At 50.6% G+C, this 21886-nt stretch overlaps 1 protein-coding gene and 1 long non-coding RNA gene across 2 annotated transcripts in view; one reads left to right on the forward strand and one right to left on the reverse strand.

Annotated features, from left to right (window-relative positions):
* MYO10 (myosin X) overlaps nt 1–21886 on the forward strand; it is a 195514-nt gene that overhangs the window by 120741 nt on the left and 52887 nt on the right. The window contains 4 exon segments of the mRNA XM_038535440.1: nt 339–407; nt 789–871; nt 3392–3500; nt 6810–6890. Coding sequence (XP_038391368.1) covers nt 339–407; nt 789–871; nt 3392–3500; nt 6810–6890 — 342 coding nt within the window.
* Nucleotides 10068–12572, reverse strand: LOC111095671. Its single transcript, XR_005358692.1, has 3 exons — nt 11944–12572; nt 11627–11750; nt 10068–11312 (listed from the first exon to the last, which is right to left on the reverse strand). It is a non-coding gene; the product is annotated as an uncharacterized LOC111095671 (long non-coding RNA).

Consider the following 21886-nt stretch of genomic DNA (forward strand, 5'->3'; position numbering starts at 1 on the left):
ATGGCTCTGCTGTGCCTCCCATGTGTAACTTTTTTCTCAAACCAGAGTGCTCTCTTCCAGTTGCTAGAACGAAATTGAAATTAGTGAAAGGCATAGACTTGGGGCTGCTTGTCAGAAGGTGCCCAAGTTTAGTTTATGAGTATAGAGTTCAGCTCACTACTGAGGTGACAAGACAAGACCTACTTGGTTTTGATCGAGCGTATCACGGGCTCTGCCCTAAACCTCTGATGTGTGGCGGGTTTTGAGATTGTTTTCACTATGTGTTGTGGTGAATTCTCTCGGCAAGTCCGTGCAAATCATTAAGTGAAATTAGGTGTTTGTATTTGTTTCTTTATTAGAATAACCACTTTTACGTGAAACCCAGAGTTGCGGTCAACAATTTTGGAGTGAAACACTATGCTGGAGAGGTAACTTCCTAATTAAGATCCTTCCTGGGTGCCCGGGGAGCTCAGTAGTTGAGCGTCTGCCTTCGGCTCAGGACATGACCCCAGGGTCCTGGGATCGAGTCCCACATCAGGCTCCCTGCATGGAGCCTGCTTCTCCCTCTGCCTATGTCTGTGCCTCTCTCTCTGTGTCTCTCATGAATAAATAAAATCTTTAGAAAAAAATTCCTACTGCTATTTCCCATGTGGTATTTAGAAAAATAGTAATTTCAGAAACCATCCATAAATGTATCAAAATGACTCCTTTTCATGGGTCTGGCTTTTAAAGGAGATGCTTATGACTAGAACCTATTCTTTTGATCAATTGTACCATTTATCATTTGTCTTTTTTTTTTTAAAAACCAGGTGCAATATGATGTCCGGGGCATCTTGGAGAAGAACAGAGATACCTTCAGAGATGATCTTCTCAACTTGTTAAGAGAAAGCCGGTATGTCAATCTCCTTTCCAAGATGTCATCAGCAAGCAAAGTGTCATTTGTGCAAATGCTTTTAATTTACAAACATAGAATAAAATAATACTTTTCATGGGCAATATTTCCTTAATAAAATGACCAAAGTATGGAAAGTAATAAGAGTAGCAGTGACTACCATTTAATGTGGTGCCATAAGAACAGTGTATCCGTGTGTCAGGTATGACTTAGCCTGATGCGCAGATGGAGAGACTCATTTTTGGGGCAGTGACAAGCCTTGGCCAAGGACCCACAGCTAGTTTGGATTTGCTCTGCCTGGCTCCAGAACCCAAGATCTTAACCAGGATGACCTCTTTTCTTCACAACAAGCTTAAAGCTCTGTGTTAGATTGGTTTCAGCCTTGTGTGTGTAGGACGCGTGTGTCTCTAAAGTATGTCAGAAAAAATGAATAGGTGTCAGTTCAGCTAAGATTACAACCTTACATGTTAGTTCATCCATTCGTGAATCATAAATTCACACGGTTAGCTCAGTAGTTGGTCGGTGTCGCTGTTTGCGGGACAGCCCTATTATAAGGTGGGAGACTGACTGTGAGAGAAAGGGAGGGAATAGCCCTTGGGGTAGAACTTTCCATCCATACTTGTTTCAGAACCACTGTGAATCTGTAACAGAAACAAATGTTTATTATCCAGGGAAGGAAAGCAGCACAATGATGAAAAACCCTAAGATTTTTAGGAATGTAAGTGTCTTGTGACCACCTGGTCACACAGCTCTGAATCGGGGTGAAGGAAGCCCACCTACACATCAGCTTAGGACCTTAAAACTGGAAGATATTTAGATTTGTTTTGACTTTCCTGTGTGGAGATTCCCTATTTACAGCACTGTCAGCTGTTTTTATCTTTAGATGAGTTTTCAGATCTTAAAAACAGGGACGTTCAGGGGCAGCGGGCTGACTCAGTAGAGCATGTGACTCCTGATCTCGGGGTCCTGAGTTCAAGTCCTATGTTGAGGGTAGAGCTTACTTTAAAAAAAAAAAAGTTCAGAAAATGATAATGGTGATGCTTTAAAAATACCATAGCATGCTCTCTATCAGCAAGTTCTTGGTGGTTAGATTTTAAAGGATAACATTTACAAATGACCTTGATGTTACATGGATGCCTTTCGCAGTGAAGAGAGGACAGGTATGGAGGTCAGCAAGGCGGTCACCTCTGTCATAACATGGGGTGATTTTGTGACTGGAGTGGAGAAGTTTCTGTTTCGGTCCGGGTTTCTCTCTGCAAAAATGTGAGGGGCCTGGGCTGTCGCTTGCTCTGCTCTTTCACCTTTGACATCTGTGACATGTTAATGGAAACAGAGTTTTTCTCCAAAGTGCTCAAAGCACAGTTAGAGAACTTCAGAGGGTGAGCCCGAAACAGCAACCTACAAGGGAAATGGAGGAGGGATGGGGACAGCGAGCGGTAGTGGGGCACCTTGATGGTGCCGCCTCTGGAGGGGCCGATGCCCAGAACTTGTCCCCTCCCTGCCTCACCTGCTCTGGGGCTGGGGGAGCCAGCTGCCCCCTACTTCCCAGCCCATGGCTGTAGCATCTTCCATGCAAGAAACACAGGAAGTTATTGAGAAACTTTTTACTTTTTATTAGTAGTGGCAATTTTTAAAAAAGATTTTATGTATTTGACAGAAGGCACAAGCAGGAAGAGCAGGAGAGGGAGAAGCAGGCTCCCCCTGAGCAGGGAGCCTGATGTGGGGCTCCACCCTAGGACCCCAGGGTCATGACCTGAGCCCAAGGCAGAAGCTTAACTGACTGAGCCTCCCAGGTGCCCCCGTAATCGCAATTTTTTTTTTAAGATTTTATTTATTCATTCATGACAGACACACAGAGAGAGAGGCAGAGACAGACAAAGGGAGAAGCAGGCTCCATGCAGGGAGCCTGATGTGGGACTTGATCCCGGGTCTCCAGGATCACACCCCGGGCTGAAGGCGGCACTAAACCACTGGGCCACTGGGGCTGCCCCGTAATCACAATTTTATAGAACTTTTTAGTAATAACATAAATTCTAAAATTTGAGAAATGAGGCTAAGTCCAGCATCTACCCAAGTCACGTAGCTCAGAAGGGATGGAGGCAAGATGAAGCCTAGTGTGCTCTACTGCAGAGGAGCCCCTTTCCCTGTTAACTGGTTGGATCTTTGAGACACTGTGAGGTGTGCAGAACACCCCTGTCCTTCAGGCAAACGTCAAGGCTGCAGGAGCATAGGTGCACTCTGCAAACACTGTGCTCCCAAGGGGCACGTCACCCCAGGGTACACTCACCCCAAGCCACTTCCCTTCTGCGAGACTCCAGTGCTCAGAAGGTGGCCACAGCTTGCTTTTCAGTGCCTAAAGCTCCTTGGCCATGGTGGCTCTGAAATCTTCGGAAGGCGTCTTTGCTCCTCCTGGACTCAGGGTGTTACCTTCAGTGGGAAAATGCTTTCTAATTACAGTAATCCGGCGCCTGGTAATTGGGTGTGCGCCCCTCACGGCCCTCCTGCTCTTTGCTCATACAGATTCGACTTCATCTATGACCTGTTTGAACACGTTTCAAGCCGCAATAACCAGGATACCTTGAAATGTGGCAGCAAACATCGACGGCCCACAGTCAGCTCACAGTTCAAGGTTAGTCTGCGTGGCTGGCGCTCTCATGAATCTACGGTTGCTGTGACTTTAGGAATTGAAAACAGGAACTGGGGGTATGTGAGGTCTGTGAAGGTGTTTATTTTTTTCTCTTTTATGTTACCAGGCAGTGCTTTTATTTATTTTTTTTTTAATTTATTTTTTATTGGTGTTCAATTTACTAACATACAGAATAACCCCCAGTGCCCGTCACCCATTCACTCCCACCCCCCGCCCTCCTCCCCTTCTACCACCCCTAGTTCGTTTCCCAGAGTTAGCAGTCTTTACGTTCTGTCTCCCTTTCTGATATTTCCTACTCATTTCTTCCCCCTTCCCTTATATTCCCTTTCACTATTATTTATATTCCCCAAATGAATGAGAACATATAATGTTTGTCCTTCTCCGACTGCCTTACTTCACTCAGCATAATACCCTCCAGTTCCATCCACGTTGAAGCAAATGGTGGATATTTGTCATTTCTAATAGCTGAGTAATATTCCATTGTATACATAAACCACGTCTTCTTTATCCATTCATCTTTCGTTGGACACTGAGGCTCCTTCCACAGTTTGGCTATCGTGGCCATTGCTGCTAGAAACATCGGGGTGCAGGTGTCCCGGCGTTTCACTGTATCTGAATCTTTGGGGTAAATCCCCAGCAGTGCAATTGCTGGGTCGTAGGGCAGGGCTATTTTTAACTCTTTGAGGAACCTCCACACAGTTTTCCAGAGTGGCTGCACCAGTTCACATTCCCACCAACAGTGTAAGAGGGTTCCCTTTTCTCCGCATCCTCTCCAACATTGGTTGTTTCCTGTCTTGTTAATTTGCCCCATTCTCACTGGTGTGAGGTGGTATCTCATTGTGGTTTTGATTTGTATTTCCCTGATGGCAAGTGATGCAGAGCATTTTCTCATGTGCATGTTGGCCATGTCTAGGTCTTCCTCTGTGAGATTTCTCTTCATGTCTTTTGCCCTTTTCATGATTGGATTGTTTGTTTCTTTGGTCCAGGCAGTGCTTTTAAAATACACTTTTTCTGGGTCAGATGAAAATGTGTAGATTTTTTTTTTTTTTTTTTTGGTCTTGTTAAAAATAAATAGCTACTTATCTAAGTCGAAGGACTCGTGGGCCATTTGGGATCACTTTGATGTGTATGGAGAGGCTTGTATGAATAGAAGTATATCTCTTCTCATGTTTGGATTTTTGTGTTTTTCCCAGGTATGTTTACAGTATCATAACTGGGAATAATGACTGAATAAGTGCCTATTTAAATAAGAACAGAGTCACTTACCTTGTCCAGATACCTAGAATTCAGGGTAAATCAGGACCCTTTTTATTTGCATTTTAAATATGTAATCATTTTAGAATAGAGGTGGAGCACACAAAAACCATTTTCTGAACCTAATTGTTTTACCCCAAAGTAACAAATGCTAATAGGAAGAGAACTAGAAGCATGTCACTCATAGACATTTATTAAATCTGCCTCCAAGGGGTCTCTGATTTAGTTATTCAGAGCAGGATGCATCTGGCGGGGTGGTGAGGGCCGTCGGTCGTACAGCGTAGCTGGCGATGCACCGGGTACGCGGTGCTGGATCGTGCGACGGGAAGGACAGGTTTGACCCAGAGAGGCTGTAATAAAAATCGCTGCCACTTACTGTGTACTTATTCTGTGCCAGGCATTGGGCTAATCGCTTCACGTACGCTGTCTTGTTCCTTTCTCCCGGAATCTTAGAAGTGCTTATTACGCCCATTATACAGGCGAGGAAACTAAAGTTTAGAGAGATGAAGATTCACGACTGAAGCTAGGACTTGAACGAGCCTGTCTGACTCTAAAGCCTAGATACGGAGTCTTCCAGTTGTTACATTACCTTTTTCTAGGATGGCGGTGCCTGGAATTGCCCCGGAAGGCTTTGTGGATGCTTGAGGATTAAATTGCACTAAGAATCAAGGGAATGGCAGAGAGTGGGCAGGCCTTCCAGGTCGAGAGACCAGGCAGGAGAAGGAGTCCTGAGACAGGAATGTCGGGCCCTGTCTCTGGACGGCTGTGGCCAGGGGGCCCACTGACGGGATGCCTCGTATGGAGTTAGTACCACGATATGTGAAGAGCCTTGCAGACCAGGCCATTCTGTCATCGCTGAGAAGTCCCCAGGCTTCCAAAGCACAGAAGGAACTCATCAGTGCTGTGCTGTAGGCAACCTGGTCCTATGGTGGTTTACAGGAGACTTACAGGCACATCAACTGCAACACGAGAACTTTATTTACATTCTGATTTCCAAGAACAGATCATTTTTTTAATAAAGAGATTTATGTATTAGAGAGAGAGAGAGATTGCGCTCACAGGACGGGGCAGAGGGGAGGGAGGGGGTCCTGCTGAGCGCGGACCCTGTGATCATGACCTGATCCCAAACTGAGAGTTGGACCCTTAGCCCACTGAGCCACCCAGGTGGGCCACTTGAAAAATGATGAAAGAGCACACCACTTGAAAGAGCACGCCACTTGAAAAATGATGAAATTTGAGACACTTGATTTAATTCGAAATCTGAGACAGTTGCTTCTTTTAATATTGGGATTAAGGAATTCCTGTTTAAGCTTTTTGGGGTAATGCTGTAGCGGTGGTCCACACGTCTGAAAGTATAGAGCCTTTAATAACACACTGAAATCTTGAGGGAGGAACTAATACGCTGTCTGGGATTTGCTTTCCTATGAGGGACGGGTGTAGTATGTACACAGACGGGGATGGGATAAGATGAGATTAGCAATGAGCCCAAGCTGGTGATGAGTGCTCCTCATACGCTCTGTCCGCCTGGGGAGATGTTACAAATTCTTCACAACCACCACGACAGCAAATCTTAAAAAATTAAAAAAAAAAAAAAAGCAAGCAGTATCTTAGAAGATTGATCTGCCTGGTGAGGTGAGGGTGAGAGACTGGGGAATACGTTCCATCAAAATGACGGAAATAATGAATTAGAAAAAACTCACAAGGGGGAGAGTGCAGGTTTTGTGTATGTAACATCAAAATAACCTTGGTTTGTTCTTTTGCTGGTTAACACATGTTTTTGTTTTTAATGACCCTATTTCAAGGAAGTGACAAATGAGCTTCGCATTCTGTGAAATGATTTCAGTGACTACGAATTGTTATGTCTTGGCTTTATTTTATATTAGAACGATGACGGTAAAGATTAAAAAGTCTTACTACTCCTGTAGATTTATATTGGTCTTTATTCCTGTTTCTGATCAGTGCCTAGAATGCTGAGAAATCTAAAGAAGGACACATGGTAAGAGACTAAATCAACATATACTTTTTCCTTTCTAACAGGACTCACTGCATTCCTTAATGGCCACGCTAAGCTCCTCTAATCCTTTCTTTGTTCGCTGTATCAAGCCAAACACGCAGAAGGTAAGATTTGCAGCAGTGTCAGACTGAGGCTGGGTCTTTAGGGATACCACCTCCTGGGGCACTTTCTCTAAAGTCCTTTCATCATAGAGGGTTCGAAGTATATAGGACATTATTATAACCTAACATTAAATGAAAAAAAAATTGCCATTGTCTCTTGGGCCTATTTGTCTGCTTCTGAATGATGCCATTCAGCTTTAGAGAAATCTAATTTAAGAGGAAGTGCTGTGTTTTTTTTTGTTTGTTTGTTTGTTTTTTTTAAGGATTTGGTTTGAAGTTCTTGGGCAGGCTTCTATTATGGAAGACATACTTGGTGTATGTTTTGTGGTTGACTTCTTTCTTCATTTTGTTAAACACGACAGAGAGTCTGTACTCTGAATAGCAGTGCTGACGTTTAAGTGCTCTGACCAGGTGGTCATGCCTGATTTGAGAACCCCCGAAAGGCCTTCGTCGTAGTCGTCGTCGTCGTCGTCGTCGTCGTCGTCGTCGTAGGGTAGGCTCTGCGAGTTTAGCTCCTTCATGCCATGGCCCAACTGGAAACAATAGGACTGTTGCAAGACGCTATCTAAACAAAGAATTCAGTACTGAGTGTATGTAGTTGCTGAACCCAAGACTAAATGGGCAGCCTGCCCTCAAATGTTGTTGAGAAATGGAAATTATCTTGATTTGGGACATAGCAGCTCTTAGGAACCTCCCTGAGAATGTCCCTGGCCTCTCATGTCAAAAAACTGCTATCCTCCTAAGCCTTGAGAGGAGGAAACTGTCAGAACCGTTTGCTGTGAGACTTGTGTCGTATTCTGGTAACTTTGCTGAGGCTACATCTTTTATCTTGTTTACTAGTTGCTCGTGACTTTAATACTAGCGATTTCCCATTTTTAGTTTAAACATGCTTCTAAGAAGTGCAATATTGGACTCTGTCTTCTAGCAGGAGGCAAAAGTGGGTGCTTTCTCAAACCAAGGGTAACCTGTGAAGTTTGCTAGCTTACCCTGAGCTCTGATGGTGGGAATTTGGTATTTGTATGGCATAGAGCGGCCGGGATTGGTCCTGTGGAGAAGATCGACGCCTCTGTTCTGGTAGCTTAAAAGAGTAGCTCATCGTTCCATTTCCCAAATTTCCATCCAGATGTCTTAGATTATCACAAAAAAAAAAAATGGCAGCATAAACAGTATGTAGTTTTTGGACATAATGTAGGAAAGTACTGGTTAAAGCATGATGATATACCATGTCAGCTGGTTTATGTTTCACGTTATAATCTCAGTGGGCAGTATTTACAGCACAAGTGGGCTTCAAGCTTTGGGTCTACAGAGGAGCTGTTTGGTTACTTTCTCTCAATGGTGTTAATAATATCATATTTCATTCTTCAGACATGCCATTTTTCCCCCCCACATTTTAAGGACTTGGGTATTGGAGGGCATTTTACAGCTTTTGGTGAGCCAGAGTTAACTGAGAGATCTCCTGTCTTAGGGGTGTGTAACCCGATCCTGCAGGTGTAGAGGCACTGGTATCTTAGATTTGGTGAACCGGGGACCTGCCATGCCAGTACTGTTATGGGGATAGGAATCTAAAACTCAGTGCCTCGTGTATTTTTCTTTCTCAGGTGGCATAAGAGTTTTCCCTTTATTTATTTTTAAAAGATTTTATTTATTCATAAGAGACACAGAGAGGCAGAGATACAGGCAGAGGAAGGAGGAGCAGGCTCCCTGCAGGGAGGCTGATGTGGGACTTGATCCCAGGACCCTGGGGTCACGCCCTGAGCCAAAGGCAGGCGCTCAACCACTGAGCCACCCAGGGATCCAAGAGTTTTCCCTTTAAATTGTAATAGCTTCTGAAATTAGGCCTGCTGCAAAGCTCTTCAGCAGGCAGCAGAATCTTGAAGAAATCACCTCTTTTGATGTTTATTTTTTTCCTTACTGGGATGTGACTGGGCCTAATTGCTCTGGTTTTTCCATTTAAAGAAATGAGACAGCCCAACCTCCTAGTTCATATGTACGGCTTACAGTCTCCCCGTGGCCTGACCTATGGCAGACACTAATTACTGATCACCAAGAGAGGGGCCGTAGGAGACTCTGGAGAAACATCTTGGTACCATTTTAAATGCAGCCAGAAAGTAAAGGCACAGACACGTGAACCCAGTCATCTGAGGCTCAAGATGTAGGTGTGATTTGAAGTGTGAAGATGCTAATTAGAATATGGAAATAGTTAATTATGACTTGCTTAGCATTCATTTGGTTCCACAGAAAACATCTGATGTTACTGGTGATGACGTTCTCTGAAATGTATGTAAACAACACTCCTTTGGAGTTTATTGCAAGTTTTCTTTTGTCCAGCGATCAGTGCTTCTAGAAATTTCACAGGGAAAATCTTACCTGCAGTCACCCCATGGATGAGGAGTGTATACTTCTGGCTCAAAGGGATGACACTGTCTCTCTCTCTCATATCCTTTTCCAGTCATTTGCTCATCAGGGGACCCTGAGAGGTGGTATTCAAACTTGCATGTACATGGGTATTTTGTGCATCGTTCAGGAAGATGGATTGTGGGTTTGGGCAAGTTCTAGAGGTTTTTTGTTTTTTGTTTTTTTTGTTTTTTGTTTTTTTTGACGGTTCTATGACCAGAGGGATAGAAATAGTGGCTTAAAAGCCTGTGGCTTAAAGAAGTGTGGCCTTGGAGAAAGTGAAAAACCAGCTTTGAGCTTTTAGGAGCATGTCCAGCACATCCAAGGCTCCCATGGTGGCTTTGTGAGGGTGAGCACAGCTCAGTGGGCCTCAGCTTGTAGGACAGGCTGCCTCCCTCCTTGGTAAGTGTGTGAAGCTCAGAGCTGGGTGCTTGGGCCTAAAGCATCTAGAAGTCCTTTGTTGGGAATATCACGGGATTTTTGTGTTTTGCTTTGAAAAGCAAGTGCAAGCAGGGAGAATAGAGTGGAAATGCTAGAACCTTCTGGCAACCCAGCTGTAACAATAATGGACTTTTTTTTAGGAACAGCAGGTTGTGGTTTAAAAGGCATTTCACCTGCGTTAAGAAGTTCTGGTGCTAAGTTATGAGGCAAATTTTATTTATTTATTTTTTATTTTTATTGGTGTTCAATTTGCCAACATTATAGCATAACCCCCAGTGCTCATCCCATCAAGTGCCCCCCTCATGCCCATCACCCAGTCCCCCCCAACCCCCGCCCACATCCCTTTCCACCACCCCTTGTTCATTTCCCAGAGTTAGGAGTCTCTCATGTTCTGTCTCCCTTTCTGATATTTCTCACTCATTTTTTCTATGAGGCAAATTTTAAAGAGCCTGCCTGTCAACACAATGGAATACTACTCAGCCATAAAAAAGATTGAAACCTTGCCATCTGCAAAGACAGGAATGGAGCTGGAAGGTATTAGGCTAAGCGAAGTAAGTCAGTTGGAGAAAGACGAGCACCATGCGATTTCACTCGTGTGTGGAGTCTCATAAGCAAAACCTATGAGCAAAGGTAAGAAAGTGAGAGAGAGGCAAACCAAGAAACAGGCTCTTAGCTTGTGGACAACAGACCGAATGTCGACAGAGGGGAGGGGGGCTGCGCAGGCGGATGTGCCGGGGATGTGGGAAATGCTCCATCACTACACTAGACGCCTGCGGCTAATGCCATGCTGGATGTTAACTAGGCTGGAATTAAAATAAAGGCTTAATAATAGAAAAAGAAATAAAAAAGCCTACGTCTCCATAGGGGCTAGCGTGCGGTCACTTCTTCCCCTTACATGGCACTGCAAGATGGCCTCTTCCTCACCTGAGACTGTTGGAGTTGACAGAGGGCAGACTTCTCCACAAGGTGTAGCCTGTTGGCTTTGTTCTGTCCTGATTTGTTTGGCGGTACTAGCTTGTGGCCTGAAGTGCCTGAGGTGCGGAACCCACCCCAGGAGATGTCCCCAACAAAGGAAACCTGCTTTGCTTCATCAGAATGTCTCCCCAAGGGTGTCCCATGGCCTGTGATCTCTCCCCACCTGGTGTTTTAGCAAATGAGTTCTAGTCAGAAAAGTCTGTCATTAACATTCCTCAGGAACACCCTGAGGATGCTGAGGATGCGCAGGAGGAGGAAACACACTGCTAAACATTGGGAAGGCCTTGGGGCTGTGAGCGCTGGCTGCCTGCAGTTCCCAGCCTCCGTGTGGGGAGGGCCAGGCTGCACTCCCCGGACAGGAGCTGGGCCTGGCCGAACCCTCCTCTCCGTCCCTCCCCTCCAGGAGGTTTGATGTGAGGAGCCCTTGGGTGGTGGGGGGGAGGGACACATCCTCAATTCCCACAGCATCCTCTTCAAGCTTTCAGCTCAACCCTACGGTGTCGTGGAAGATTCCTCCTGGAAGATTCCATGGGTCTCCTCCAAGGAGGCAGGCCCTGGGTCACCTGGATCACGCTGAGGCTTTGGGCTGCTGCAGGAGGGCTTCTGGCAGAGGTGCTGCGTGGAGTGACATTTATTGGGGTGGGGTGGGGTGAGGACAGGGATGTCCCGAGGGGGATCCCCCTCCAAGTCTCTGAGCGCCCCTCCCAACCCCCCGCCCCGCCGCACTCATGCTGGCTGGAAACCGGCATACAAAGCAGGAGCCTGGAGCTGGAGCAGGGGTTGGCCCATCTGTGGTGGCCTTGTCCCAAAGCCCCATCTGTGGTCCAGGGACACATCAGCCTTCTCACACGGCGGCCTTTGAAAGACCTGCGCGGATGCCCGGCCTGCCCACCTGTGCCCCCTCCGCCAAGTGTTCACGGTCCACTCACCGTATGATGGACATTTTCTCAAGTCAGATCTCGTCAGAACAGGACTGTTGCTGCTGCGCCCAGCGGCACAGTGCTGACCATGAGGTCTCTGTGGCCCAGGACCCCACGCAAACGATCCCGTTCTCTGTGGGAGAAACACGGAAGGTGTGTGGGAGATGCGAAAGCGAAAGGGTCATAAGCATCAGGGAGCCAAGGATGTCTAGGGCTCTGCGGACTGGCAACCCCTGGCCACCTGCCTGCGTTGGGCTGGTCTCAGTGCCTGGGGAGGTGACCCGCGTGCCCCCCGCTGCTGGAGCGTGCCCAAGGGGCGCCAGGACCTTGTGTGTCGCTTCTTGTCTCATTCATGGCCACCACGCTTCCCTCCTGCGGCCGGAGTGCCCACTGCCTGCACCCTTGACTTCTGAGAGCATCTCACACAGACGCCACAGCCAGGCAGCTTCACCTTTTCAGGAAATCTCAGCCAAGGAAGCATTCCAGCGACCATTCTTCTCCCCAACAACACAATCCCGAAAGAGCCCTCCTGGTCACTTGAAGCCTGTTTACCACGTTGCCACGGCAGCGGCTCTGGATAAAGGGCCCGGAGGGGCCCAGGCAGTGGAGGGGCGCGGTTCCCAGGGCCTGCTTTCCAAGGTCGCAGCTGGTTGCCCCATTCTGTCCCTTGGCTTTTTCATTGTTTAAAGTACTAGGCCATCTTTGAAAGGTGTGTGTGGGGGGGTGCCTGGAGAGGTCTTCACACCCGGGTCGGGGCCGGAGGTGCCTGTGGGCTCCGCCCATGGGGCTGCCCTCAGCGAGTGCCCCGCCGCCAGGCGTGCGGGGCCGGCCTCCGCTCTGTAGAATGAGTGGGACTCAGGCGGGCAGAGCCCAGGCCCCACGCAGGAGCCCGGGAAGGCCGGCAAGCTGAACAAAGCCCGCGTGGGCACCGTAGCCTTGGACGCCAGACACCAGCAGGCGCGGGCTGCCAGAGAGGCAGCGGCCCGGCGGCGGCAAGCCCAAGGTAGGAGCCTGTCCCCTCGTCGGCAGGTGGCATGGCCTTGGCAGGTCGTTTGGGCAAGCTGTGTGGGGGAAGCGCTGCCAGCCGGCTGCTGCCTCCACCCCCCTGGGCGACAGGGCCCTTCGGGTCCCAGCGGGTGGCGGAGTGCTGCTCGCCTCCACGCCTCCATGGAGGACCTGGTTGGATGCGAGCTTTGGCAGCCACAGGTGGTTTTCATTGGGAATTTGCCTTTTATAGGAAAACTCCTGTTTGGGGTCGGGTGGGCGGGGGCGCGGCTCACGGTGGCCCCTTGAGGCCTTTCCCTTTAGAAGTTGGTGCCGGCCTGCAGCGCTCCCTTGCTCTGCGCTCCGCGTGCGCCTGTGAAGGACCTCTGCCTGACTAGAAGCCCTTCTTTTTAAAAACGTATCATAAACTGGTTCGTCGACCGAGGTGGAGTCGGAGGAGGCCTGGAGCCGCCTGGGCGCCTGCGGCTGGTCACACAGGCGGCCACAGCTCTGCAAGCTGCCGGGAGACCCGACGGCCACGCTTCCTCCAGCTTCTCTCCGCCCCGCCCCGTAGGTGTCCCCACGGGAGGGACGCAGCGACTGAAATGCTAATCTCCGCCTCCACCGCCCCTTGACTGTGTTCCTGATTCCCATTCACTTGCTAAAAGTGCCCTTGAAGGGGGCAGGCTTGCGGGAAGGCGGGCTTTCATATTAAATCGAGCTAGTTTAAAAGAAACGAATAATAATGCGGCTGTCGTCCACTCAGCTCCATCTGCTGTCTGGGACCACGGCTCCCAGTGCTGGGTGGAAGGAAACCCGACGTGAAGGGATGTTTTACCCTCGGGAGGGCAGGTCGGGAGGGCAGCCGCCTGCCGCGGGAAGGAGCCGCCTGTGCCTGCCTCTCTCACGGGTGTCCGCACCCACTCCCCGTGCTGCGGGGTACGCAGGTGCCGGGTGCGCAGCCCCTCGGTGTTGCGAGGTGGCTTGGTGACAGCACCCTAGCCCCGGTGAGTGCTGCTCACCCTCCCGTGGAGGATGTGGATCCGGAGAGGGTCCCCGGAGACCCGCCCGCCCCCTGGCTTCCTGCCGGGAGGCTCCACCTGCTGGACGGGGTAAAGCTGCTCCCGGTGCCCCCCTAGCCCCCCAGCTGTGCGTGTTTACTGTGGCTCTTGCTGGTGAACTTCTGGAAATCGCGACCAATCAGAAGAGCAGCCCCGCTCAGCACATGAGCCAATCCCTGGCTCAGGCCTTTTGTCTACCCGATGGTGACTGTGGGGTGATTTCTTTCTTTTGTTTCTGGTCCTTAGCTGAAGTGGCTTGCATCAGCCTTCTCACAGCAGCCCCCGTGACTTTGTTCTGAGAACTCACCCGCTGCCTGCCCAGCAACTTTACGGAGAACCAGCTCCCCGGATAGTGGTTCCCCTTGGATGAGTGTGGGGCAGAGGGCGCAGGTGTGAGCCTGGATGGGGGTGGAGCTGGGGTGGACGGTGGGGCCGGGGCTCCGGACCGGAGGAGGCGACCGCTGCACCCCTAGCTCTGCGGCTCCTGCCCGGCCGGCCTCCGACACACAAACGCTCCAGTGCAGACCAACAGTAAAAACAGCACGATGCTTAGTAACTGGGTTTTGCCTCTCACCCCCCAACATGAGGGCAGTAGTTATTGATCATAAAATCATTGGAAAATATGCAAAACATCAATTTAAGGTAAATTCTTTACACTTTTATTTAGAGTCTGCTCGGGATCCTAGAAGTCCCTTCTTCCTGACTTACTGTGCCTGGAGACCTCCCTGAGCTTTTTCTCGAGGCCACTATGCTTTTCGAATAGGTTCTATTATAGGACTCTTTCCTTTTCCTGTGGTAAACAGTGCTTCGAGGATTCGTGTGTGTTCATACCTGTGCACACTCAGGATTGTTTTTTAAAGGTGAATCATCAGTTTGTTTGCTGAGTCCTAGCATGCACACGGCCAGATTGTTCTTCACTACGGCCCAAAGATATTTTGCAATGTGTGTGACAGTGGATGTGTTGCCCTAAAAAACAGCCAATGTTTTAGTGGAAAAATGAGTAAGACACGTGAGTGAGAAATTCCCAAAAAGTGACACACAAGTGGGAAGTGACCTGACAACTCCAGTAGCGTGATCAAAGAAATAAAACTGAGAATAGCGGGATAAGCTTGCCAGTGGAAGATGGAGTTTGTTGGTCTCACGTTGCTCTGCAGTCACACTCAGGGGCAGTCGTGGAAGCGGCTCCCAGTACTGTACTCCGTATTGTGGCGGCCTTTCCCAAAGACAGGCTCCTCCTTTCCTCTTGATTTAATGTCTTCTGGGTGCCCCCGGACTGGATGCCATCGGTTTTTCTCTCCAGATTCCACTCCCTGGCCCACACTCTCCTTTTATTAAATACGTGTAAATAATATTTGATAGAGAAATACCCGCACGAAGGGAGGGAGGTGGGGGTGAGTAGGGGATGCTCCCCTGAGCGGTCTTTTTGCAGCTAAAAGCCTCCAAAGAGAGGCCAGGCGCGTTTCTTCTTCCTAATGCTGTGCCATCAGAGCTGCCCTGCCTCCCCTCCGCAGAGAGCCCGCGGGTACCCGGTTCTCTGCCCCGCCCTCACCCCCCACCCTCGCCCCCAAGGCTGTGACCGGCGCCGCCGCCTTCCTGGCACCTGTCCGGGCCTCCTCCCCTCCCCCCTCCTCCTGACTGGTTCCCGGCAGGTAGGCCTGGCCGCGGCTCTGCCCTCCTCCTCACCTGCCCGCTCCCGCAGCAGTGCTCACTCCTGTCCTCTGGCCCTCGGTGAGGTGAGTACCTCTGCGCTCTTTCCCCAGCCCGAAACCTTCTAGGCCTCACAGGCTAATTTTGTAACCTAATTTCTTTTTTCTCCCCCCGGGGTTTCCAAAGTTTCTGGCTCTGTGCTGGTCTGCATCACCCGCCTCCCATTTCAGATTAGAGGGTGTGCATCATTAAATTTCACATTCTTTACTCTCCACCTCCTTGTTTATCAGGTTTTTCTTATTCATCGGGTCATTTATCAAGCAGAGCATCCCAGCCTTGGCGCCCTCGACATTCTGCACGGGGCGATCCTTTGCTGTGGGGGCACGTCCTGTGCAGCGTGGGACTCGTCGCGGCCACCCTGCCTTCTACCCATCAGATGCCACTAGCAGCCCCCGTGGGTCTGCTGACATTTCCAACCCCCCCCCCCCCCCCCCCCCCCCCGCCCCGGAGGCAGAGTTGCTCTGTTTGGCAACTGGTGGGTTAGGCTGTCCATGCTGGTTTGGGTTTTTATCCTATTTCTTGCTGATTTTTGGTTTTTCTATTTTTCCTTTGCTTTTGGTAAAAATGGCATTTGTGTACAAGTTAATTTTTAAGATGCCAGTTGTTAGAGCTGTGAACTTTGGAGTTTTGCTATTGGATATTTGGTGAAATTGGAAAACAGCTTATGGTTTAACATTTTTCCAGATGTGTCGAGTCACTTGTTAACATGTATTGTTTCCTAGTAAGTAATAGTAGAAAATTTTAAATGGGGGGTGTGTGTGCCCTGAATATCCGTGTGTCTTGCAGGATTACGTAATTGCTCTGTGCTACCCGCTTTCTCAGATGAATGGGTGGCCTAGTTTCAGCCTCTCTGAAAGGATAAAGCAGCTCATTAAAGTGCGCCAGATGCTTCATTTGTCACTGTTTCGCTCAAAAGGGAATACTGTTTAGCTTCAGAATTACACTGTGATACTATACAAAGTATGCCTCTATGAAATGCAAGACAAGAGTCCCCGTGAAAAATATTGCAGCATCCCCCGCTCTATTCTCTCCACGTTTATGACGAAAACGTCACTACCAAACCAATGTCTTTCAAACTGTTAAGTAAAGCTTTAAAAAAAAAAAAAAGTCTCTTAGGTGCTACAAGAAAGCGAAGTCTGCAAACGTGTCCTGAGGTTGGATAGCAGATTTCTGCTTTTGAGCCACAAAGAGTTGAAATGGAAGAGGGTTGGGATATGAAGTCATCTTAGTGCTCCTTGCTCTGGACCCCACGGGACAGGTTAATTAAGGTCGTCGCCATACAGAAGGAGAGAACTAAAACTTGGTGGAGTCAGATGAATCTCGCAAGACGGTGAGGGCCGGCTTGGGGCATCATTAATATGTTAATTGTGGCTTGGGAAGTTGCAGAAAGAATTCGTCTGGCTTCTTTTCATTTCTTTCTCTCTTTTTGGGGGTTGGTTGGTTTTCTTATGAACTCTGAAGCGTTGGCCTATATATTTGATTCATCAAAGTCAGCTCCTCCATTCCAATAAAGCTTGGACTATTCGATTATATCGGCCACACTTGCAGCTCCTTGGGGCTTCTGCTCCCAGGTACCGTGTAAATCGGGACCTAAGTCCTCGTGGAGGTGGAAGGGCATTTTGGACTGGCTAGGACGTCGTTTGATTTGGATTTCCAGGATTCCGACACACTTGTGCATACTCAGAGCCAGGTGTGTCCAAGGTGCAGAAAGGTCACAAAACCCCTGCAGAGCGAGGCGTGCCTTGGACCATCATTGCCTGCAGCCCGGGGGCTTCAGGTGGGCCCCCCCTTGGAGGGAGCGCCTGCGGTCTGGAGCTGTGCTGGAGGCCTTCCTGGTCTGCGCAAACTCGGAGCTGTGCCAGCGTCCAGAGTGCGGGCCTCTCTCTTCTCATGCTCCATTAGAAAAGATTAACTACAATACAATCGCCGCTTGTTCTCCATTACTCACCTTGCCGGGTCCCAGCCCGTCCGTGCTCCTTGTTACAACATGTTGACGTATCTGAATGATTGAGGAGGTGGTTTGCGGCTCCTGGGAGGCCGTCAGCCACAGGCTGGATGCACACGGTTTACTGTCCTCTGTCCCGGTCATTCTGGCAATGAGCCTGGCTCGCAGATGGCATGGGTGCCGTGGGGGCTGGCAAGCGCCAGGGGGCTCTGCTGTAAGGCCAGAAAGGAGGGGACAGTCTCCAGCTGCAGGTCACCTCCACCGAGGACTGGCGCTAAAATCGAGGAAGCGGGGAAGGCATGGACAGGTCATGGTGCATCATTTCTGTGTCTGTTCGTTATCCCTGAGCAGTCTCAGCAGGGCAGACGGGGAGGCCGACCCAGGAGCAGGTGTCGCGTGCTCCCCATGTCGTCGTCGTGCTTGCGTCTCACGGGTTCCTGCCTGTCTCACAGCTGTAGTGCAGCCCCGGCCGGCCCGGCCCGCTGACTCGCAGCCAGCTGACCTGCACCTGTTTCCTCCGCGTCCTGGGGCGAACGCCACAAGCCTCCCGTGATGTTCTCAGACAACAGGTTGGCTTTGCCTCTGCTTGCTAGCGAAGGGTCTGCCCTTTAGACAGTGGGCGACAGGATGGTAAGACGGGCCACTCCTTACACGTTTTGGGGTTAAAATAATGAATGCAGGTGTATCATGATGGACAGAGCGATGTTTGGAGAGCGTGCTGCTCTCACTGTGTCACCAGCCATGTGTCACTGGTCTCTTAAGTCCTCCATATCCTCGCTGGTGGAGTGAGGACGAAAGTTACCCCTTTTTGGGGGTGGTCATGAGGACTGACTGTGATCACATCTGTAGAGCTCCCAGCTTGGACTGGCGCCCAGTGACCTCTGGTGATAAGGATCCTGTTGAGGGGCACCTGGGAGCTCAGAGGTTGAGCACCTGCCTTGGGCCCAGGGAGTGACCCCAGGGTCCCGGGATTGAGTCCCCTATCGGGCTCCCTGCATGGAGTCTGCTTCTCCCTCTGCCTGTGTCTCTGCCTCTCTCTAGTAAAATCTTTTAAAAAACACTCATGCTCCTGTTGGTCATCATGGAGGGGGTGTAGTCTCGGCAGGGGCCACCGATGGGAAGGGCATGGCTGTCCCCGCAGCAGCGTCCGTTTCCCCTCCTGACCAGTCACTTGTATGTATTCACCACTCACCTGAGGTTGACCCTGTGCCTGCCACCAGCACTTACTAAGGACATATATTCATTTTGCGGTAAATGTAGAAAAGACCAGGTTTGTGGGAAAGGTATCAGCAGAGCCCTGCAGACCATTCTTTACGTCCAGGGACGGGGAATGCGCTCCCAGGAAGGTAGGTGAGTAGAGGAAGTGGATTGGAAGTGTTCCTCTGAGGCCTGGTGAACAGGAGAGAACATTCGCCTGTCACACGTGTCTTCCATCGCTCTGTGTGTCCCGACGGCGGAATATGTGCGCTCCGCCCCGCACGTGGCTCTTGTGTTTTCTTACCACCATTTGCCTCATCAGTGGAATTGTCTTCAACTACCAGCTCCTGTGTGCTGATTCCCAGGCGTCGTGCCGTGAAGGGAAGCGCCAGGCTGCAGACGTTGGGCCCTGTCCCACGTGGGGGGCGGGAGGGGCGTCCCCCTGAAGCATCCTGAGTGGAACAGGCCTGAAGCCTGTACCCACTGGCTGCCGAGGCGCCGGGAGCCCCATAGAGGCCCCAGGGATGGGAAGAGCCTGGCCTCTGAGCGCTGCTTGACCTCCTGTTTCCTAGCAACTCCCAAGTGCTCGGTGGAATATTTCGTGCTGTTCCTAATTTATACTTAACAGATATTGGCTGCGGTTAAGGCTGGCTAATTTCCCATTATGACTTGCAGACAAGCACTCTGAGACACGAATAAGCAAGAGAAAGGAGCCCTGGGAGGCTGGGCGCCCCGCACCCCCTTCTCTCCAGGCCTTCGTTTTCCTTCCAGAAAGTAGACCTAGCTGAGGCCTTGCATACGCGTGGACGTGTCCGCCTGCACAGGCGGCACCCAGCGCTTCTCAAGTGAAATCCTTGTCTTGCGCATTGGTTTTCTCCTGCTCCCCCAGTGCATGTTCATGAGTATTCACAAGTCCGGGCCACCGGTTATCAGGGGCAGCTGCTCCTGGGGCCCCTTGTAAGCAGACACACAGTGGCCCCTCGGCCTCCGTTTCTTCCCACGGGGATGAGGCAATGGGGTAGAGTGACTCTCAGCCCCTGTGTGTCACGGAGATCCTGTCCTTCCTGATAATCGACATCTCTACTTCGGGGCTCGGATTTTTCCCAGTCGCTGGTTTGATCTTCATCCTTTTCAGAGCAGCTCAGCTCCCAGGTCCTGATCGGCCCTTGTAGCGGTGTCTCTGGACCCCTCTGCCCCATGTCCTGGCCTCAGCCCCCCGTGGTGAGTGGGCTCACAAGTTTGTCTCTGAAGCTCAACTACCTGAAAGCAAGAAGCCACCAGTCTTTTTTATTTTTATTTTTTTAGGATTTTATTTATTTATTCCTGAGAGACACAGAGAAAGAGGCAGAGACACAAGCAGAGAGAGAAGTAGCTCCCTGCAGGGAACCCGATGTGGGACTTGATCCCAGGACCTTGGGGTCACTCCCTGAGCCAAGGCAGCCGCTTGGCTGCTGCGCCTCCAGGCTCCCCAGGAAGCCACCAGTGTCTCCGGTCTCCTGACCATCTCTGTGGACTAACGCGGCTCCCACGGTGGATACCCTGGTACCAACACTGTGGAGACACTAACCCACCTGCCAGGTTTCTGGGCTCTGGACACAGAGCATCCGGGGCCCCTGGGCGCACGTCGTTCTCATTTCCCACCGTGTCCCCGGCTTCGCGTGTTGTAGCTCAGCCTCCCTTGGCATCGGCCTCACCTCGCCAGTTGTGTGAGTCGGGCAGGTCCACGGCAATGTTGGCAGTTCGGTGCCCGGCGGGCGCCTCGTTGGCAGCACCTGCAGAGACACAGCTGCTGCCCCCTAACGCGTGTTTCTCAGCGTGAGTGTGAATAAAGGGGCCCCTGATGGGTTCGACATGGTGGCCTGAGGGTTTTGACTAGAACCGTGATGCACAGGAGATGGAGGTTCAGTCTAGCAGGATAAAGGTTTTAGTGACACGCATTCCATGAAGTGGCAACAGATGATACCCAAGAGGGAGGCTGCGTTATGGGGACGTCCCGATGGGGTTTATGCTGAGGATCGGGCCTTCTGTCATCTTCACTGGGGTCTGTGGCCGATTTAGACCGAATCTCTGGTCTTGCACCTGCCCCCCAACCCCCTTTCTCTGGTTTTCCTGAGTCTCTTTCAACACACGTTAATTGACCCCAAGATCGATTTATGGATACAGATGTATCGGGAAGTCCCAATGTCTTGATTTCAAATTTACGTGACCTATTCGGGATTCGCATTTCTCCCACTGGCCCACCCTGTGATCCGTCCATTGTTTGAGGGAAACTTAACTTTCTTTGCCCAGACAGCCCCGTGGCTTCTAATCTCCCCGTGGACTCACTCTGGAATTTCATATTTTTGCCCCAGTTGGATTCATGGATGGGCCTTACATTTCTCTTTCTTTCCTTTTGGTTTTTGTTTTTTGTTTTTTGATTGGAACGCAACGAACATGTTTTCTCAAGTGCTTGGGTCCTAAGGAACCTGCTTTGATCACTGCGTGAGCCCAGACGTAAAAACGGCAGCCACGGCAGGGAGGGAATTCAGTTAGGACCCTGGGCTCCCTGGCCTCCCTCTGGATGGCCAGCCTCGTCTCGGGTGATGCCCCGTTCTCCTCCCTGATCCCCCTGGGTGGCCGGGGGCCATGGAGAAATGTGCTCTGGTGGCTCCTAGGACGCGCTCGTGCCCACCCTGGAGGAAGAGACCTCCGTCCCACACTCCAGGCCTGATGTCAGCCTTCCTGCTCCAGCAGCTGACGTGGGCTCGTGACCCCTCAGGGGAGGACATCTGTGACCAGCAGGCTCACCGGCCCTCCCACATGATGGCCCGTTTCTCTCTCTGCGACGACCCCCCCCCCCCCACCCCCATGCTGGGTTCCCACTGTGTTTTGTGTATCCTGTTCCTGGAACGACCCTGCCCCAGGCCCTTGTCTGTGTGGCTGCTCCAGATGAGGCCACCCGCTCGAAGTTGTCCCCGTGGCCGCAGGGCGCTCGCTCGGTCCATGTGCTGCGTCTTCCATCCTGACTTCCTGACCTAGATTGGACCTTGTCTGCAGCCTGGCTTTGGCATCCCCAGGTCGTGCTGCCAGTGATGATGACCTCTGCTCCGCTGTGCCTCCGGGGTGTCTTCGGACCTCACCGCGTTAACCTCAACGCGTCTTAAGCTATCCAGCGGCCTTGCATTTCCACTGGGATCTTGGTGTTTCCAGAGCCAGAGCCCAGGCCCCGCCGGAGCCCCTTCCTCCCCAGCACCACGTCCACCTAACCGTAGACGGAGCAGGTGTGTACACACACTGACCCCTCGGTCTCCCTTTGGAAAACCAAAGCCAGACAGAGTAACTCACAGGCGGGGACTGTACGACTTATGAGGGTCCCATTTCATAAGCATTTGTTTA

The sequence above is a fragment of the Canis lupus genome, chromosome 4 (genome assembly GCF_011100685.1).
Source record: "Canis lupus familiaris isolate Mischka breed German Shepherd chromosome 4, alternate assembly UU_Cfam_GSD_1.0, whole genome shotgun sequence".
NCBI lineage: Eukaryota > Metazoa > Chordata > Mammalia > Carnivora > Canidae > Canis > Canis lupus.